Raw genomic sequence first — 17640 nt, 5'->3', positions numbered from 1 at the left:
CTAGCTGCATCAAGATTGGCGATCTTTTACAGAAGCTTGAAATTTAGTGCGGACTTCAATGTGAGATGCCTATAACAGTTTCCACAATGAAACTTTGTCTCGAAACCTGGCAGAAAATCCAAAGAGATTTTGCTTGTATGTGAAGTATTTTAGTGGCAAGAAATAATCAATGCCTTCTCTGCATGATAGCAATGGAGATACTATCAAAGACAGTGCTGCCAAAGCAGAGTCACTAAACACAGCCTTCCAAAATGCCTTCACAAAAGAATAAATATTCCATAATTAGAATCGAGAACAGCTGTCAACATGAGTAATGTAGAAGTAAATATCCTCGGAGTAGTGATGCAACTTAAAACACTTAATAAAGGCAAGTCTTGTGGTCCAGACTGTATACCAATTAGGCTCCATACTTAAAATTCATATGCAACCATTCGCTCAATGAAAGATCCACACCCAAAGACTGGAAAGTTGCACAGGTCACACCAATATTCAAGAAAGGTAATAGAAGTAATCCACTAAATTACAGGCCCATATCATTAATGTCAATGTGCAGCAGGATTTTAAAACATATATTGTGTTTGAACATTATGAATTACCTTGAAGAAAATGGTCTATTGACACACAGTCAACATGGGTTTAGAAAGCCTCATTCCTGTGAAACACAACTAACTCTTTATTCACATGAAGTGTTGAGTGCTATTGACAAGGGATTTCAGATTGATTCTGTATTTCTGGATTTCTGGAAGGCTTTTGACACTGTACCACACAAGGGGCTCATAGTGAAATTGTGTGCTTATGGAATATCGTTTCAGTTATGTGACTGGATTTGTGATTTCCTGTCAGAGAGGTCACAGTTCATAGTAAATAACCGAAAGTCATCGAGTAAAACAGAAATGATTTCTGGCATTCCCCAAGGTAGTGTTATAGGCCCTTTGCTGTTCCTTATCTATATAAATGATGTTGGAGACAATCTGAGCAGCCGGCTTTTGTTGTTTGCAGATGACGCTGTCATTTATCGACTAATAAAGTCATCAGAAGATCAAAACAAACTGCAAAACAATTTAGAAAAGATATCTGAATGGTGTGAAAATTGGCAGTTGACCCTAAATAACGAAAAGTGTGAGATCATCCACACAAGTGCTAAAAGAACTCGTTAAACTTTGGTTACACGATAAATCAGACTAATCTAAAAGCCGTAAATTCAACTAAATACCTAGTTATTACAATTACAAACAATTTAAATTGGAAGGAACACACAGAAAATGTTGTGGGGAAGGCTAACCAAAGACTGTGTTTTATTGGCAGGACACTTAGAAACTGTAAGAGACCTACTAAGGAGACTGCCTACACTATGCTTGCCCATCCTATTTTAGAATACAGCTGCGCAGTGTGGGATCCTTACCAAATAGGACTGACGGAGTGCATCAAAAAAGTTCAAAGAAAGGCAGCACGTTTCGTATTATCATGAAATATGGGAGAGAGTGTCACACAAATGATACAGGATTCGGGCGGAAAATCATTAAAAGAAAGGCGTTTTTCGTTGCGACGGAATCTTCTCATGAAATTCCAATCACCAACTTTCTCCTCTGAATGCAAAAATATTTTGTTGACACCAATCTACATAGGGGGGAATGATCACCATGATAAAATAAGGGAAATCAGAGCTCGTACAGAAAGATATAGGTGTTCATTCTTTCCGCGTGCTACACAAGATTGGAATAATAGAGAATTGTGAAGGTGGTTTGATGAACCCTCTGCCAGGCACTTGAATGTGATTTGGATAGTATCCATGTAGATGTCGATGTAGATATAGATTAGGATGATTTGAAACCTACAGATGGAAATTCATGTCCAATAACAAAAGTAATAGTGTAACAGAAGCATACAACACTTAACAAAACATTCACACAGTACACGCAATGTTGAGGAAACCAAACGTACCACATAGAGCAGTCTTCATCTTATGATTACTTAAATCTTCTGTTATTAATGTGTGTGTGTGTGTGTGTGTGTGTGTGTGTGTGTGTGTGTGTGTGTGTGTGTGTGTCAGTGGAGATGAGAAAGGAGGGGTGGTGGCAGGGAGTATTTTATGCATGGTATTTTTTCATAGATGGACAAGTTAAGGAAGTTTAAAATTGCATTGATTAAGCATTCTGTGAGCTCTTGATGGACTATCTTATACATTATTAATGAAAACACACACAACATTGGTGTAATGCTCTATGATGTTTAGTATTTTATATCACAAACTGATTTTCATTTGCTATGCCACCATCAGGTACAATAACAAATATTTGTAGCTATAAAGTTTTTATAGGATCAAATATATTAAAATAGTACACATACAGAATATTTTAGCTGGGTTCCAAAGATGTTAATGTTTGTTGTATGAGTACAGTGAGAAAAACTCTTTCAGTAAAAATGCAATGTAAAACTATTGAATGTAGATAAAATATGTGACACACAGTCATGTTTGTGTGAGTTGCATATACATGAATGTGTGTGTGCGTGTATGTTGCCTAATTCAGATGAATGCCTTTTGGCTGAAAACTTACTTGTTTAGTAGTCTTTTTGTTATGCCTGTCTGTGACTCAGCATCTCTACTATACGACAAGTAGCAGTCTATCCCTTTCATAATATTATCTTTATTGATGTCTTGTGGTGGTGGATTGAGGACATGGTAAAGAAGAGAGGAAACCTGCTGTTTCTGTTTTTTATGCATTATGGTGCTCACCAGGGCAGGAGTGTACCCACTGTTTGATGCTATTTGTTGGGTTGTATTTAATTCAGTTTGTAAGTTGTCATCACTCATGGGGATGGATATTATGGCAATACATAACTGAATGATAATTCCCCATGTCAGTACTTCAGGTTTGTTTATATGACTGTATGTCAAAAGTAAAACAATTATTAGTGTATATGAAATTGATTACAAGAAAGTGTCAGTGAAAGAGGTCATATATTTGTAGTCAAGTTGGAATTTATTGAGAAAATTTCCAGAAGCAGAAATAAAATGAGATACCTATTAAAATTTCAAACAATAATTCTAAAGAGATGGCATTGATCACTGCAGAATATAGTGTTTTCTACCAATGCAAAAATAGTTATGGCATTATTAAAGAAATAATAATCTTGTTTGTCTGCCAGACTCAACCTTAAACAATTTAGTATTTACTCCATGCATTTGAAACAGATCTGAAAAAAGCTTAATTTTGTCTTTCATCTGCATTTTTACAAATTTTCACCTACCCTTCTAACAAACCTCGTTCTATCCTTTGTTTTAAGGTGTCTTTCTAACATGGGTAATTCTTGCCAGTACCAGAGATCAAACCCTCTTACAAATTCTCTCATGTCTTTTGCAACCTTTAATACAACAAACACAATGACCCCCCCCCCCCCCTGAATGATAAAATGAAAATTTCTTGTGCACATACTTACACTATGTTAGGATAACGCTAATATTTGGCTTTTGATGCTATAGAATTAACTAAATAATATCTGCAACATAATCTAAATAGATTTTCAAAGTGTTATGAACTCTTTCATGAGGTCCTGATTCCACAACATTAGTGGGTGTTGAAATCTGGTACATATGAAAGTACTTACCATCAAGACCACCTCTGATTTCTGCATCTGTCATTTGTGTCTGTTCTGCTCTGTTGATAAAATACCAGTGTGGTATTACTGAATCATTCCAGCCTCCTGGAGTACCAATTTTTATTGCCTCTGACTTTGGTCCCTGGTGTATGACAACTTCTGCCAGATCACCTAATGAAATAGTAAATCTCTATTATTGGCAGTTATAAAGCTACTTGCTTCAAATAAAATCTGTCTCATTTATACTACGTAAATATAAGTTCCTAATATAGAAAATAAGAAAAATTAAAAATACTTTTGCAAATCAAGAAGTTTTTAATATGCAGCTGGATAATATAGGCAGTGAACAAAATCACAAATGAAAACTAATTTGTCTAGTCCAAAGCAGTACACAAAATAGCAAATGAAAGTAAAAAATACTCTTCTTTATATATTGGAGTACAGGAATGTATTCATATGGAAATTACAAAATGAATATAAGGAAGCTACATGATAAGAGCAGTTCAAATAAGGAAACTACTCCAGATGCCAATACAACAACCGTATGTAGGTGAAAAGATGTGAGGTATAAATTACATTTTAATGATATCTTCCCAGTATAATTCCCACAAAACCAATAGATCTCTTTTGATCTGCCCCTATTGCTTGTCATCTCATCACAAATTTTCTCTTCATATATTTCTAATGCAAGGGTAAAGTAAGTGTGGGAGTCAGGAGTAACTCTGATTACAAAAACAAAATGTTCTGCAGCATTTTTAAATGTAACTAAAATTATGTTACTACACCACATGATTCATTCTGTTTAAAACAGTTACACTTAGAGTTATACATATAATTAATGATTTGTGGCTCACTACCGTCATTAATTGTTGAGACAATATCTAAAAACAGTGTTAAAATAATTCACTCCATTAAAAGTGAAAATTAGTTCAGTGATACATTAGAAAGTTCTTTACAGTACTAATGTTACAGTATTGCTCTTCAGGCAAAAGTAAAGGAAATTAAAGTAAAATGAACAATGTTGTTTGTCTTGAGATAAGCCCTTCAAGCTGAAATAAGGAGAAAAATGTTGTTTGAAGTAAAGTAATGCCTGTGATAAATAATGTTTTGTCTTTTATAAAGAGAGGTAAAGTTTTGTCCATAATATGGTTGGTTGTTGCTGTAAAGTGTCATTCTTTAAGATCAATTGTTGTAAGAAAGGCAAAGCAGAGATTCCAGCACTTAACTGTGATGAAATGAAGTAACATGTAATGAAGTATTAAGGACTCAATGAAGTGTTGAAGGGTAATGAGGAAGATGGAGTGACAAAGTGTAATGAGGTATCTGTAGTGATGCTAATAATGAGAAATACAAGAAGCGATATGTTATAAAGGGATAGTTAAGGAAATTAACAGAGGTGCTGTCTCTGTGGTAGTTTATTTTGTGAACAAACTTCTTCAGTTGAAAAGCTTGTAAAATAAAGAACTTATTGGTGTAACAGACTTTACTAAATCATAAAATGTGATTACATGCACAGCACGATTCTTGCTGTGATGAAATATCTAATTAATAGGAGGCAACAGATGGAAAACCTAAATATAATTTTACATCTTCATGAAAGTAATGCTTATAAGGAAAAAATATAACAGACTGTTTAAAAATGATGAAATGAAATATCGATTTTCTTCTAACCACTTGTGAGGACTCTACCCATTGGAGACGAATAGTGTATCATAAACTACAGTCTTTGACACTAATAACATCTTCGTTCATCTACAATGTGTGTGAGCAGGTGTACTCTCTACAGAGTTAGTCTGTTGCTGACTTCCAAGTTGGGTAAATGTGTTTTGTTGAGCTTGTGATTAAGGATGTGTAAATGTATCCTTCGGCAAATTTTATTTTCAAGATACTATTATGCTCTGAGTTGCAAATCTGTCTTTTAAGTTATTGTACTAATGAAGCCCCCCAATGAGCCATGGACCTTGCCGTTGGTGGGGAGGCTTGCATGCCTAAACGATACAGATAGCCGTACCGTAGGTGCAACCACAACGGAGGGGTATCTGTTGAGAGGCCAGACAAACGTGTGGTTCCTGAAGAGGGGCAGCAGCCTTTTCAGTAGTTGCAGGGGCAACAGTCTGGATGATTGACTGATCTAGCCCTGTATCACTAACCGAAATGGCCTTGCTGTTTTGGTACTGTGAACGGCTGAAAGCAAGGGGAAACTATAGCCGTAATTTTTCCCGAGGCCATGCAGCTTTACTGTATGATTAAATGATGATGGCATCTTCTTGGGTAAAATATTCCAGAGGTAAAATAGTCCCCCATTCGGATCTCCGGGCAGGGACTACTCAAGAGGACGTTGTTATCAGGAGAAAGAAAACTGGCGTTCTACAGATCGGAGCGTGGAATGTCAGATCCCTTAATGAGGCAGGTAGGTTAGAAAATTTAAAAAGGGAAATGGATAGCTTAAAGTTAGATATAGTGGGAATTAGTGAAGTTCGGTGGCAGGAGTAGATTTAATAATGAATAAAAAATAGGGGTGCGGGTAAGCTACTACAAACAGCACAGTGAACGCATTATTGTGGCCAAGATAGATGCAAAGCCCATGCCTACTACAGTAGTACAAGTTTATATGCCAACTAGCTCTGCAGATGATGAAGAAATTGATGAAATGTATGATGAGATAAAAGAAATTATTCAGGTAGTGAAGGGAGACGAAAATTTAATAGTTGTGGGTGACTGGAATTTGACAGTAGGAAAAGGAAGAGAAGGAAACATAGTAGGTGAATCTGGATTGGGGCTAAGAAATGAAAGAGGAAGCCACCTGGTAGAATTTTGCACAGAGCATAACTTAATCATAGCTAACACTTGGTTCAAGAATCATGAAAGAAGGTTGTATACATGGAAGAACCCTGGAGATACTTAAAGGTTTCAGATAGATTATATAATGGTAAGACAGAGATTTAGGAACCTAGTTTTAAATTGTAAGACATTTCCAGGGGCATATGTGGACTCTGACCACAATCTATTGTTTATGAACTGTAGATTAAAACTGAAGAAACCGCAAAAAGGTGGGAATTTAAGGAGATGGGACCTGGATGAACTGAAAGAACCAGAGGTTGTACAGAGTTTCAGGGAGAGCGTAAGGGAACAATTGACAGGAATGGAGGAAAGAAATACAGTAGAAGAAGAATGGGTAGCTTTGAGGAACGAAATAGTGAAGGCAGCAGAGGATCAAGCAGGTAAAAAGATGAGGGCTAGTAGAAATTCTTGGGTAACAGAGGAGACACTGAATTTAATTGATGAAAGGAGAAAATACAAAAATGCAGCAAGTGAAGCAGGCAAAAAGGAATACAAACGTCTCAAAAATGAGATCGACAGGAAGTGCAAAATGGCTAAGCAGAGATGGCTAGAGGACAAATGTAAGGATGTAGAGGCTTATCTCATGAGGGGTAAGTTAGATACTGCCTACAGGAAAATTAAAGAGACCTTTGGAGAAACGAGAACCAATTGCATGAATATCAAGAGCTCAGATGGAAACCCAGTTCTAACCAAAGAAGGAAAAGCAGAAAGGTGGAAGGAGTATATAGAGGTTCTATACAGGGGCGATGTTCTTGACGACAATATTATGGAAATGGAAGAGCAGGTAGATGAAAATGAAATGGGAGATATGATACTGCATGAAGAGTTTGACAGAGCACTGAAAGACCTGAGTCAAAACGAGGCCCCGGGAATACACAACATTCCATTAGAACTACTGACAGCCTTGGGAGAGCCTGTCCTGACAAAACTCTACCATCTGGTGAGCAAGATGTATCAGACAGGTGAAATTCCCTCAGACTTCAAGACGAATATCATAATTCCTATCCCAAAGAAAGCAGGTGTTGACAGATGTGAAAATTACCAAACTATCAGTTTAATAAGTCACAGCTGCAAAATACTAACGTGAATTCTTTACAGACGAATGGAAAACTGGTAGAAGCTCACCTCGGGGAAGATCAGTTTGGATTCCATAGAAATGTTGGAACCTGTGATGCAATACTGACCCTACGACTTATCTTAGAAGAAAGATTAAGGAAAGGCAAACCTATGTTTCTAGCATTTGTAGACTTGGGGATAGCTTTTGACAATGTTGACTGGAATACTCTCTTTCAAATTCTAAAGGTGGCAGGGGTAAAATACAGGGAGCGAAAGGCTATTTTCAATTCGTACAGAAAGAAGATGGCAGTTATAAGAGTCGAGGGGTATGAAAGGGAAGCAGTGGTTGGGAAGGGAGTGAGACAGGGTTGTAGCCTCTCCCCATTGCTATTCAATCTGTATATTGAGCAAGCAGTAAAGGAAATGAAAGAAAAGTTCTGAGTAGGTATTAAAATCCAAGGAGAAGAAATAAAAACTTTGAGGTTCGCTGATGACATTGTAATTCTGTCAGAGACAGCAAAGGACTTGGAAGAGCAGTTGAACGGAATGGACAGTGTCTTGAAAGGAGGGTATAAGATGAACATCAACAAAAGCAAAACAAGGATAATGGAATGTAGTCGAATTAAGTCGGGTGATGCTGCGGCAATTACACTAGGAAATGAGACACTTAAAGTAGTAAAGGAGTTTTGCTATTTGGGGAGCAAAATAACTGATGATGGTCGAAGTAGAGGGGATATAAAATGTAGACTGGCAATGGCAAGGAAAGCATTTCTGAAGAAGAGAAATTTGTTAACATCCAGTATTGATTTAAGTGTCAGGAACTCATTTCTGAAAGTATTTGCGTGGAGTGTAGCTATGTATGGAAGTGAAACATAGACAATAAATAGTTTAGACAAGAAGAGAATAGAAGCTTTCAAAATGTGGTGCCACAGAAGAATGCTGAAGATTAGATGGTAGATCACATAACTAATGAGGAGGTGTTGAATAGGATTGGGGAGAAGAGGAACTTCTGGAACAACCTGACTAAAAGAAGGGATCAGTTGGTAGGACATGTTCTGAGGCATCAAGGGATCACCAATTTAGTACTGGAGGGCAGCGTGGAGGGTAAAAATCATAGAGGGAAACCAGGAGATGAATACACTAAGCAGATTCAGAAGGATGTAGGCTGCAGTAGGTACTGGGAGATAGAGGATAGAGTAGCATGGAGAGCTGCATCAAACCAGTCTCAGGACTGAAGACTACAACAACAACAACTAATGAAGTCCAGTGTTAATGAACTGAGTAGTTTGTTTCAAGTTCAAAACCAGTGAAGGCTTGAAAACAGTTTCCATCTCTTTAACCAATAACTAATTTTTGTTGTATGTCTGTTCTGAGTATTTCAATTAGTATAGGATTAATCCTGTCTCTTTCAGGTTTTCCACAAAGCATTATTATTTTACTGATGCAGAATATGTTGTATTCTCTTTTTCATTGTATCACTATGGGAAGTCACTGGAATAATGAAAACAGATAAATTCCCAAGGAGATGGGTCCACATTCAGAAATGATGTTGGGGGTTGGACTAGAGCAAGCGGTATTGTCTCCCAGGGCTCCACAGTGTAGTGAGTGCAAAGTGTTTCACACAATAAAATATAATCATTTCCTTACAATTTTGCATAAAAAGGTTTACAAAAGGGAATTTTACATAAAAGGTGTGTATAAAATTGTAATGTTTTTAACTGCAATATGGAAAATAATGGGTACAACTCACCACAAAGAGATGTTGAGTCACAGACACACAAAGAAAAGAATACTAGGAATATTTAAGCTTTCAGGCATTGTCCTTCTTGAGAAGTATAGCTCTTGCACATTCATACTACACCCTTCACACACAAATGGCTACTGCTTCCAAGTGCTGAAGCCCGACTGCAGCTGCATCTGAGATGAGTAGCAATTTGCAGCAGATTGCTCTCAGGTCAGATGCAGCCACAGTCAAGCCTAAGCACCCAGAGACAGTAGCCATATATGTGTGTGTGAGTGTGTGTGTGTGTGTGTGTGTGTTGTGTGTGTGTTGATTTGATTTGATTTGATTTATTTCGTGTTCCATAGGTCAACTGTGTTGAATACACAAGGACGTGGAACGAGTCAGTTTTTTACAAATACAGTCTGATAATCTTATAGCATATACAGAAATCTGAGTACATAATTATATAAAAACTTATACAGTAAATTCTTTGGGCAGCAATATAGAAAAAGAAAATACATATTTTCTTAGAATTATTAAAACACTACAGAAAACAGATACGGAGCACACACAGATACAGATCTCAGGTTAAATAAAATTCGTAGTGGCATTATGTCAACTTTTATTATATAATATTAAAATATTACAATTTATTTAGTTAAAAATTCATCTAGACTGTAAAAGACTTTTTCTAGCAGAAATATTTTTAGTGCTTTCTTAAACTCGTTATTGTTATGAATCTTTGTCTTTATTTCGGGAGGAAGAGCATTGAAGAGTTTTGCTCCAGTGTAATGGACACCCTTTTGTGCCAAGCTCAAATTTCTGAGTTCACTGTGTATGTCATTCTTCCTCCGTGTGTTATGCTCATGATAATTACTATTTGGTTGAAATACATCTACATTTTTACAAACAAAACACATGAGAGAAAAAATATATTGGCATGTAGCTGTGTATATTTTAAGATTACGAAAACTATTTCTACAAGAGTCTCTTGGGCGCAATCTACATATAATTCTTAAAGCTCGCTTCTGTGCAATGAACACTTTCCTTGCTAATGGCTGGTTGCCCCAAAAAATAATTCCGTACTCAATGAGACAATGATAATATCCATAATAGGTCACTTTTGCAGTGTTAGGTTCAACACATGTAGTGACAACCCGTAAAGCATAGGTAGCAGAGCTAAGCCTCTTACAGAGATCAATAATATGTGAAGACCAGTTCATTTTCTTGTCAATGTGCACTCCAAGAAATTTTGTTGTTTCCATTCTGACTATTGGTTGATTACCACATGTCACACTTATCTCTCTCTCTTTTTCTGTTTTTGTACAGAATTGAATAAAGCTGGTCTTACTGGAATTTAATGAGAGACCATTCACCTTGAACCAATTAACTATATCTGAGAGTATGTGATTACTGAGTTCCTCAAGATTGTTGACTGTTCTACTGCTCATAAAAATTGTGGTATCATCAGCAAATAATGTAAATTTACACGGCAGGCTTGTACATGATGGTAGATCATTTATAAAAATCAGGAATAATAGTGGCCCAAGAATTGAGCCCTGGGGCACTCCACATGTAATGGAACTCCATTCAGAATCTGAGGAAGTGTCACATACTCCACCCGAGCTATTCAACACAACTTTTTGTTTTCTGTCTTGGAGGTACGACTGTAGCCAATTGCCTGCAACACCACTTATTCCTACTAATTTTGCTTTTTGCAAGAGAATCTGGTGATCAACACAGTCAAACGCTTTGGATAAATCGCAGAAGACACCAAGTGCTAGCATTTTTTCATTAAGGGTTTCTAGAACTTCATTTGCAAGTGCGTAGACTGCATCTTCTGTTGAAAGGCCCTTTTGAAAGCCAAACTGGCTTTTGCTGAGAACTCCATTCTTCATGAGATGATCAGTAATTTTTACATGTATTAGCTTTTCTAGAATTTTGGAGAAAGCTGTCAGCAAAGAGATAGGTCGATAGTTAGTTAGTTCAGCTTTATCCTCCTTTTTGTACAGGGGCTTCACAATGGCATACTTAAGTCTACTGGGAACAACACCTTTATGAAGGGAAGCATTGAAAATATGACAGAGAATGTCCCTTATCCACACACAAGAATATTTCAATAAATTACTAGATATATTATCAACCCCTGCAGAATTCGTACTTTTTAGAGACATGATGATTTTTTGAATTTCTTCTACAGTGACAGGATTAAGGTGCATTTCTGAAATTGTGTTAGAATATACAGCTTGACAAAGAGTTACAGCTTCATCAACATCGGGCTTGCAACCAATCTGTTGAGATACTGATAGGAAGTGTTTATTAAAAATCTCAGCCACCCTTTTGGGGTTATCTATTAGGATACCTTCATATCTGATATTATTTATATCTTCTTTACTTGTTGCATCTCTTCCTGTTTCTTTTTTACAATGCTCCAAATTGCTTTTATTTTATTATTGGAATTATCTATTTTCTTCTCATAATAAAGAGCTTTTGATTTCTGTTTAGTTTCTTCAAAATTTTACAGTATATTCTATAGTGTTCCCATTTTTCTACATCTTTACAGAATCTTATTGCAGCATAAGTTTCCCTTTTGGTTTTACATGACTGTTTTATACCTTTTGTAATCCAAGGCTTGCTTACAGAATTGGAAGCACTGTTTCTGACCCATTTCTTGGGAAATATTTCTTCAAAAAGAGCACAGAATTCATTTATAAAACAGTTAAATTTAGTATCAACATCATCATGGCTATATACTAAAGACCAATCCATTTGCTGCAACCTGTGGTTGAGAGTTCCTTTCGCCTTTTCATTAATTACTCTTATGACTTTCCATCGAGGAAATTCTTTTTTGAACAGATTAACGTCATAAATAGTGAGAATTTGTCCATCATGATCTGAAAGCCCACTTATAACCTGCCTGGCAATATAGTTCTGATGTCTATTTACATCTAAAAAAACGTTGTCTATCATAGTTTGGCACTCGGATGTAATTCTTGTTGGGAAATTTATTACTGAAGTCAGATTGAGTAAGTTCATCACAATCTCAAAGTCTATTTTATTCTTATTTTCTGTCAAAATGTTTCATGTGAAGGTATGAGAGCTATATGTCTACGCCCACTACCCATCAAAGCAGACTGTGGCTCACATCAGAAGCAGCTGCAGTCAGACCTTAGTGCCTAGAGACAGTATCCATGTGTGTGAATGACTTGCTGTCATGTAAATGTGTGAGAGCTATACTTCTTAGGAAGAACGATGCCAAAAAGTTTAAATATTTCTAGTATTTTTTTCTTTGTATCTGCATGCAAACCAACAGCTACTCTATGTGATGAGTACAACACAATCCTTTCTCCTTCCTGGACTTTCCACTGTTTGTAATATTCTAAGGTCCGTAAAATAACTTTATTTTGTAAAGTTGGACAATAAACTAGGGCAATGACCAGTATCAGTTTTAATTTATATTTGGATATATTATTTCTAGTGTCATATGAAATTTATTTATGTAATGTTGATTTTTTATTTGAAAATAGGTGTAATTATTTAAATATTGTACTGTAGCCTTCTTGTGAAAACCAATTTGTTTCCCATTATCACACTGTTAACACAATTACTGGATTACTAGTTTCAGCAATATGTATTGCCATCTTCAGATCCATTAAACCCAACCTCGACTTTCTTATCCATATTGTATAGTCGTAATGTGACAAGAGTGTCTTGATTTTCTTATGCATAATGTGACAGAGTGGTATAAGCATTGCATGTGAGCCATAGTGGCTCAGTTTTCTGGTGTAACTACCTCTGGCACTGGTATTGGTAGTCAACTCCCTTGTGACTTATCTTTGGTTTTCCTAGTTGAAATGTAGAGGCACAGCACAGAGGCAGTGAGTTGTAAACAGCACATGATGGAAGGAGGAGGGCTGGAGGAGCAGTGTCTGATGGTAGGGTTTGGTTGGGCTGATTTGGGTTTGACAACGCATGTACCCAGCCGGATCGCTGAGCGACTTGCCAAATGTTGGGTAGCCGCTAAAGAAGGGGAAAAAGGTTATGCTCTGGAGCTCTGGTGATGGGGGCCTCCTTCTGTTATTTGAAAAGGAGTTAAAAGGATAATTGACGGTGGGAAGAGTGCACCGTAAGAACCGCCTATTGATATTCTTGCACTGTGGTTAGGGGGAACATAAAGGAGAGGAGCGCAGAAGGGAAAAAGATCGGTCGATGAGTGCGCTGACAGAGTGTGGAGCACAGCGAGGGTGAGGGGATACCAACTGGGAAGAGGTGACAGGACAAAGCAGGTGGAAGCTGTTGGATAGAGGGTGTTAGAACACCTGCAATTCTCTCACCACCACCAGGTACCAGTTAAGAAGAAGCACCCCCTTCATCACCCGATATCACTCTGGACTGGAACAACTGAACCACATCCTTCAGCAGGGCTTTATTATCTATCACCATGCCCTGAAATGAGGGATATCCTACCCAAGATCCTTCCCACCCCACCTAAAGTAGTGTTCCATCACCCATCCAACCTCCACAACATCCTAGTCCATTCATATGCCACACCCAGTCCATACCCTTACTACAGGGATTGCATCCCTTCGGAAGACCCACGTGAAAGACCTGCCCAAACGCCCAACCTCCTCTTCCTATTACAGTCCTGTCATAGGCTTATCCATCTCTTTGAGGCTGGGACACCTGTGAAAGCAGCCCTGTCATATATCAGTTCTGCTTTTAATATTTGTATGACTACCAACCAGTTGTCTACCAGGATAAGTGGTTCTCGCCAAACTGTGGCCAAGAACAAAATGAGTCATCCTGTGGCATAACTTGCAGCTGAACGCAACATGCTTGATTTTAATGTCTGCTTCACAACCCAGGACCTCAGGACCCTCCCATCCAAAACCAGTTTTTCTGAACTGCACAATTGGTATTATCCTTACAACATATTCTCCACTACCGAAATTATCCTGCCTTCAACCTACTGTCCCCACACCTTCCACGCAACAGTTCCCACCTCCTACCAGTTCACATCCCCTAGACCTCATTGTGTTCTCAAGATAGTTAAACAATAGAAACTGTAAACACAAGAATCCTTGAGTCGATGGTGCTCCCAAAGAAGAATATTTATACAATGAAGTAAGTAATGTTACACAGTATGCATGTACAAAGACTGTTGTGGCAGTGCATGGTCAACATAAGAGGTGGGATTTGAGCAACACATTAAAACAAGCCAAGTTCCACAAAAAAACGTTCAACGGACGGAACATGAAAATTGTCCAAATCATATTCCAGAAGAAAGAGCCCACGTTGTCTGTGAACTTAGCAGAAACATACCTCATACCAGAGACATTATAGTTGAATGCCAAACACACTTAAAGTATATAATAATTATTTGAATATAGCAGCTATTAATCATGATTGCTTTCTACAGGGCTGCAAAGGAAGAAACATTTATCCTGTCAGGGAAGACAGATAAAGGTGGATATTGGTCCATTTTATAATACTGTATTTTAACTATCAGGGTCAGGCATTTGCAAGAATTATGATAGGCTGTATTTTATCCTTGCCAGTCCAGTGAGTACTGAGGATGAGAAGAAAAAAGGGCTTAAAGTAAAAGGGCCGCACTTGAAGGAGCTGGAGCTTTGTGAACAAAATGTCAAGATCTGACTTCTGAAGCTAATAAAAAAACAAAAACATACACACAATTTCTATCATCCTACATCAAATGCTACCCACGACAAAACTTTCCAGGGGGCCTTTTTTACTTGAACTAGATTTGGTAATTGTTACTTTCTGAACATTACTGTAGTACTTTCTTCTGTCTCATGTTTAGCATCTCTGGTATATAACTCTCTGATGTAAGACTGTAAAAATCATATATTTGTTGTAAAAACTTTTCGAGGCACTTTTTAATGGAGACATTGCTCATCCACAATCGTGGGGACAATGCTACAAGTAAAGAATTTTCTAGGACTTATTTACAACTTTTTTACCCACATCACAAATTAAATTATTACAAAAATAGTGTAATAATTCAGGGACAAAGTTACAAATAAACCATTGTGATTTATGATTTACTAAATGGTTCAAATGGCTATGAGCACTATGGGACTTAACTTCTGAAGTCATCAGTCCCCTAGAACTTAGAACTACTTAAACCTAACTCACCTAAGGACATCACACACATCCATACCCGAGGCAGGATTTGAACCTGCGACCGTAGCGGTCGTTCGGTTCCAGACTGTAGCGCCTAGAACCGCTCGGCCACCCTGGCCGGCTATGATTTACTAACTCAACTAAACATATAACATGCAATAATACAAAATCGTGCTCTTGCGAATTAGCACTTTCTTCCTCTGACTCCTTCAATTACAGTATGGACAGAAGCATTTAAGTACTCATTTCGCAAACTAAATGCATGAATGGAATGGGAAGAAACCCTAATACATGGTACCATGGGGAGTATCCTCTGCTACGCGCTTCACAATAGCCCACTGAATACAGATTAGGAGCAGATGTTTCTATCTTCCAACATCTCAGAGGAATCTGAAATGACTGTTTTATCCTATGTTTACAAGTTAGTATTTGTGTTTTAAACAACAAATGAATAAGAAAAGAATGAATTTAACATCAGTAGCAATTCAGATGAGTCAAGACTTAATTTTGAAGTCACAATGTATTAAGTTTAAAAACTGCAATTAACTTTTACAAATAATTAGTTAACAGCTGCAGAAAGTCATATGCTTTCATGTATCTGAGTCCTGCAACATAGCTAAGAATTTTAGTTTTACCTGCAAGTGTTGCTGCCCATCTGTTGTCCATTACCAGTGAAGTAGTGTTTGCATTGGCAGAGTCTGGATATATGTCATTGAACTTTACATTCTCCATAGTCTGTATGCCTGTGGCTATTCCTGCTATTAGATTTGCAGCACTCAATGAACCCCATTTGTCATAAATAACACCATTTTCTACTGGACACTGACTTGGCTCCACTACAGTAATTTTGCCAAGTGTTAACTTAGCGCTTTGCATAGACTTTGCTTGTGGTTCCTTAACATCCAGCACTGGTTCTTTAACTTCTGCTACAGGTTCTTCAATATCAGTCAGCGACTCTTCGAGTTCCGCTTTGCTTGACTTCACTTCAGAACTCTGACTCACAATAACTGGTGGTTCTTGGTCACCAGATGCCTGTCCAGTAGTCTCTGTTTTCGGTGGCTCAGTATCTGACTTACTGAGAGGAGTATTTTCTTCTGCTGTGGTTACATTACTGAAAGTCACAAAACTCAAAGTTAAAAATGACCAAAGGGATGTTTATATAACAGTGTGTGAATGCCAACTTTATACATACATTTAATACAGCAGTATTTACTATTGTACATATGAGATTAAATTACATGGCAGTCCGTATGCTGCTTATATCACAGTGTTGGAAAAAATCATGTTTGTAGTATGTAAGAAAACATTAAGATTTCATCAGATATTTACACTGCAGAAAACTGAGTGTGGAAACTGCTCACTACCTTAAGACCTTTTAAAATGCTGGAAATCTTAACTGTTCTGTGTGAATATATTTTTCAGAGTGTTATGTATGTAAAAAGTATTTACCACTATGTTAAAAATCGTTTAGAACATATCTATGAAACCAGAAACAGTTATAATTTGCATCTGGCCAGAAAAAAAAGTTAAAACTCAGCAGAGTTTATTGTACAATGTTATCAAATTATATAATAAATTACTACAACATATAAAAGTCATAGGTATGATCTGCTGTTTCAAAACACAACAAAAAATTATTTACAAAATAAAATTTTTAAAATGTAACAGAATGCTTGAATTAAAAAGTAATGTAATGTACAAAGTTCTTTATTATAATGTATGTAGACACAATAATTATATAAGATTAACAAACAAATGGAATTATAGAGTAAAAGAAAATTCATTGTCAACTACAGTGTAAGATATTAATTTTGCACAAAGCAAATTGTTTTATGGATTAATAAAGAAATCTATCACTCAAAGAGGGAACTGTGATATTCGTAACAGATTAGCATTCAGCTGTTACTACGCACACAAGCCAGGTGGCCATTTACAGTTCAACTGACATATCATTACCAGTGGCAACATTATGAATTAACTGTATAACTTGTGGACGGGGCGAGATTGATGGATTTAGGTGCCAAGAGTGCCAAGTACCGAGCTCAATATGGCACATAAGAATTATTACAACAAATCAGTCATATGAAAGATCTTACAAAATAGTATTATGAATAATAAAGGACTCAAAATATGTCCATCAGAGCACACACATACCAGTGAGGAAGTAGAAGACTCCTATTAAGAGTTGCATAAACTGGTTTATAAAATACTACTGCAAGATGATAATGGGGGAACTGAATGTGAAAGGAGTTCAAAAATTAAAGAATGGTTCTTCAATG

The 17640-nt window shown here is 37.0% G+C and overlaps 1 protein-coding gene across 1 annotated transcript in view; it reads right to left on the bottom strand.

The window, feature by feature from the left end:
• Positions 1-17640, bottom strand: part of LOC124595663 — a 172194-nt gene that overhangs the window by 86691 nt on the left and 67863 nt on the right. Inside the window, exons 6-7 of the mRNA XM_047134507.1 lie at positions 15997-16472; positions 3607-3768 (exon numbers count right to left, since the gene is read on the bottom strand). Coding sequence (XP_046990463.1) covers positions 3607-3768; positions 15997-16472 — 638 coding nt within the window. The remainder of the gene's footprint in view (positions 1-3606; positions 3769-15996; positions 16473-17640) is intronic.

The sequence above is a fragment of the Schistocerca americana genome, chromosome 2 (genome assembly GCF_021461395.2).
Source record: "Schistocerca americana isolate TAMUIC-IGC-003095 chromosome 2, iqSchAmer2.1, whole genome shotgun sequence".
Taxonomy (NCBI): Eukaryota; Metazoa; Arthropoda; class Insecta; order Orthoptera; family Acrididae; genus Schistocerca; species Schistocerca americana.
The sequence above is the reverse complement of the archived record's forward strand: the minus strand, read 5'-3'. Positions and strand labels throughout refer to the sequence as shown.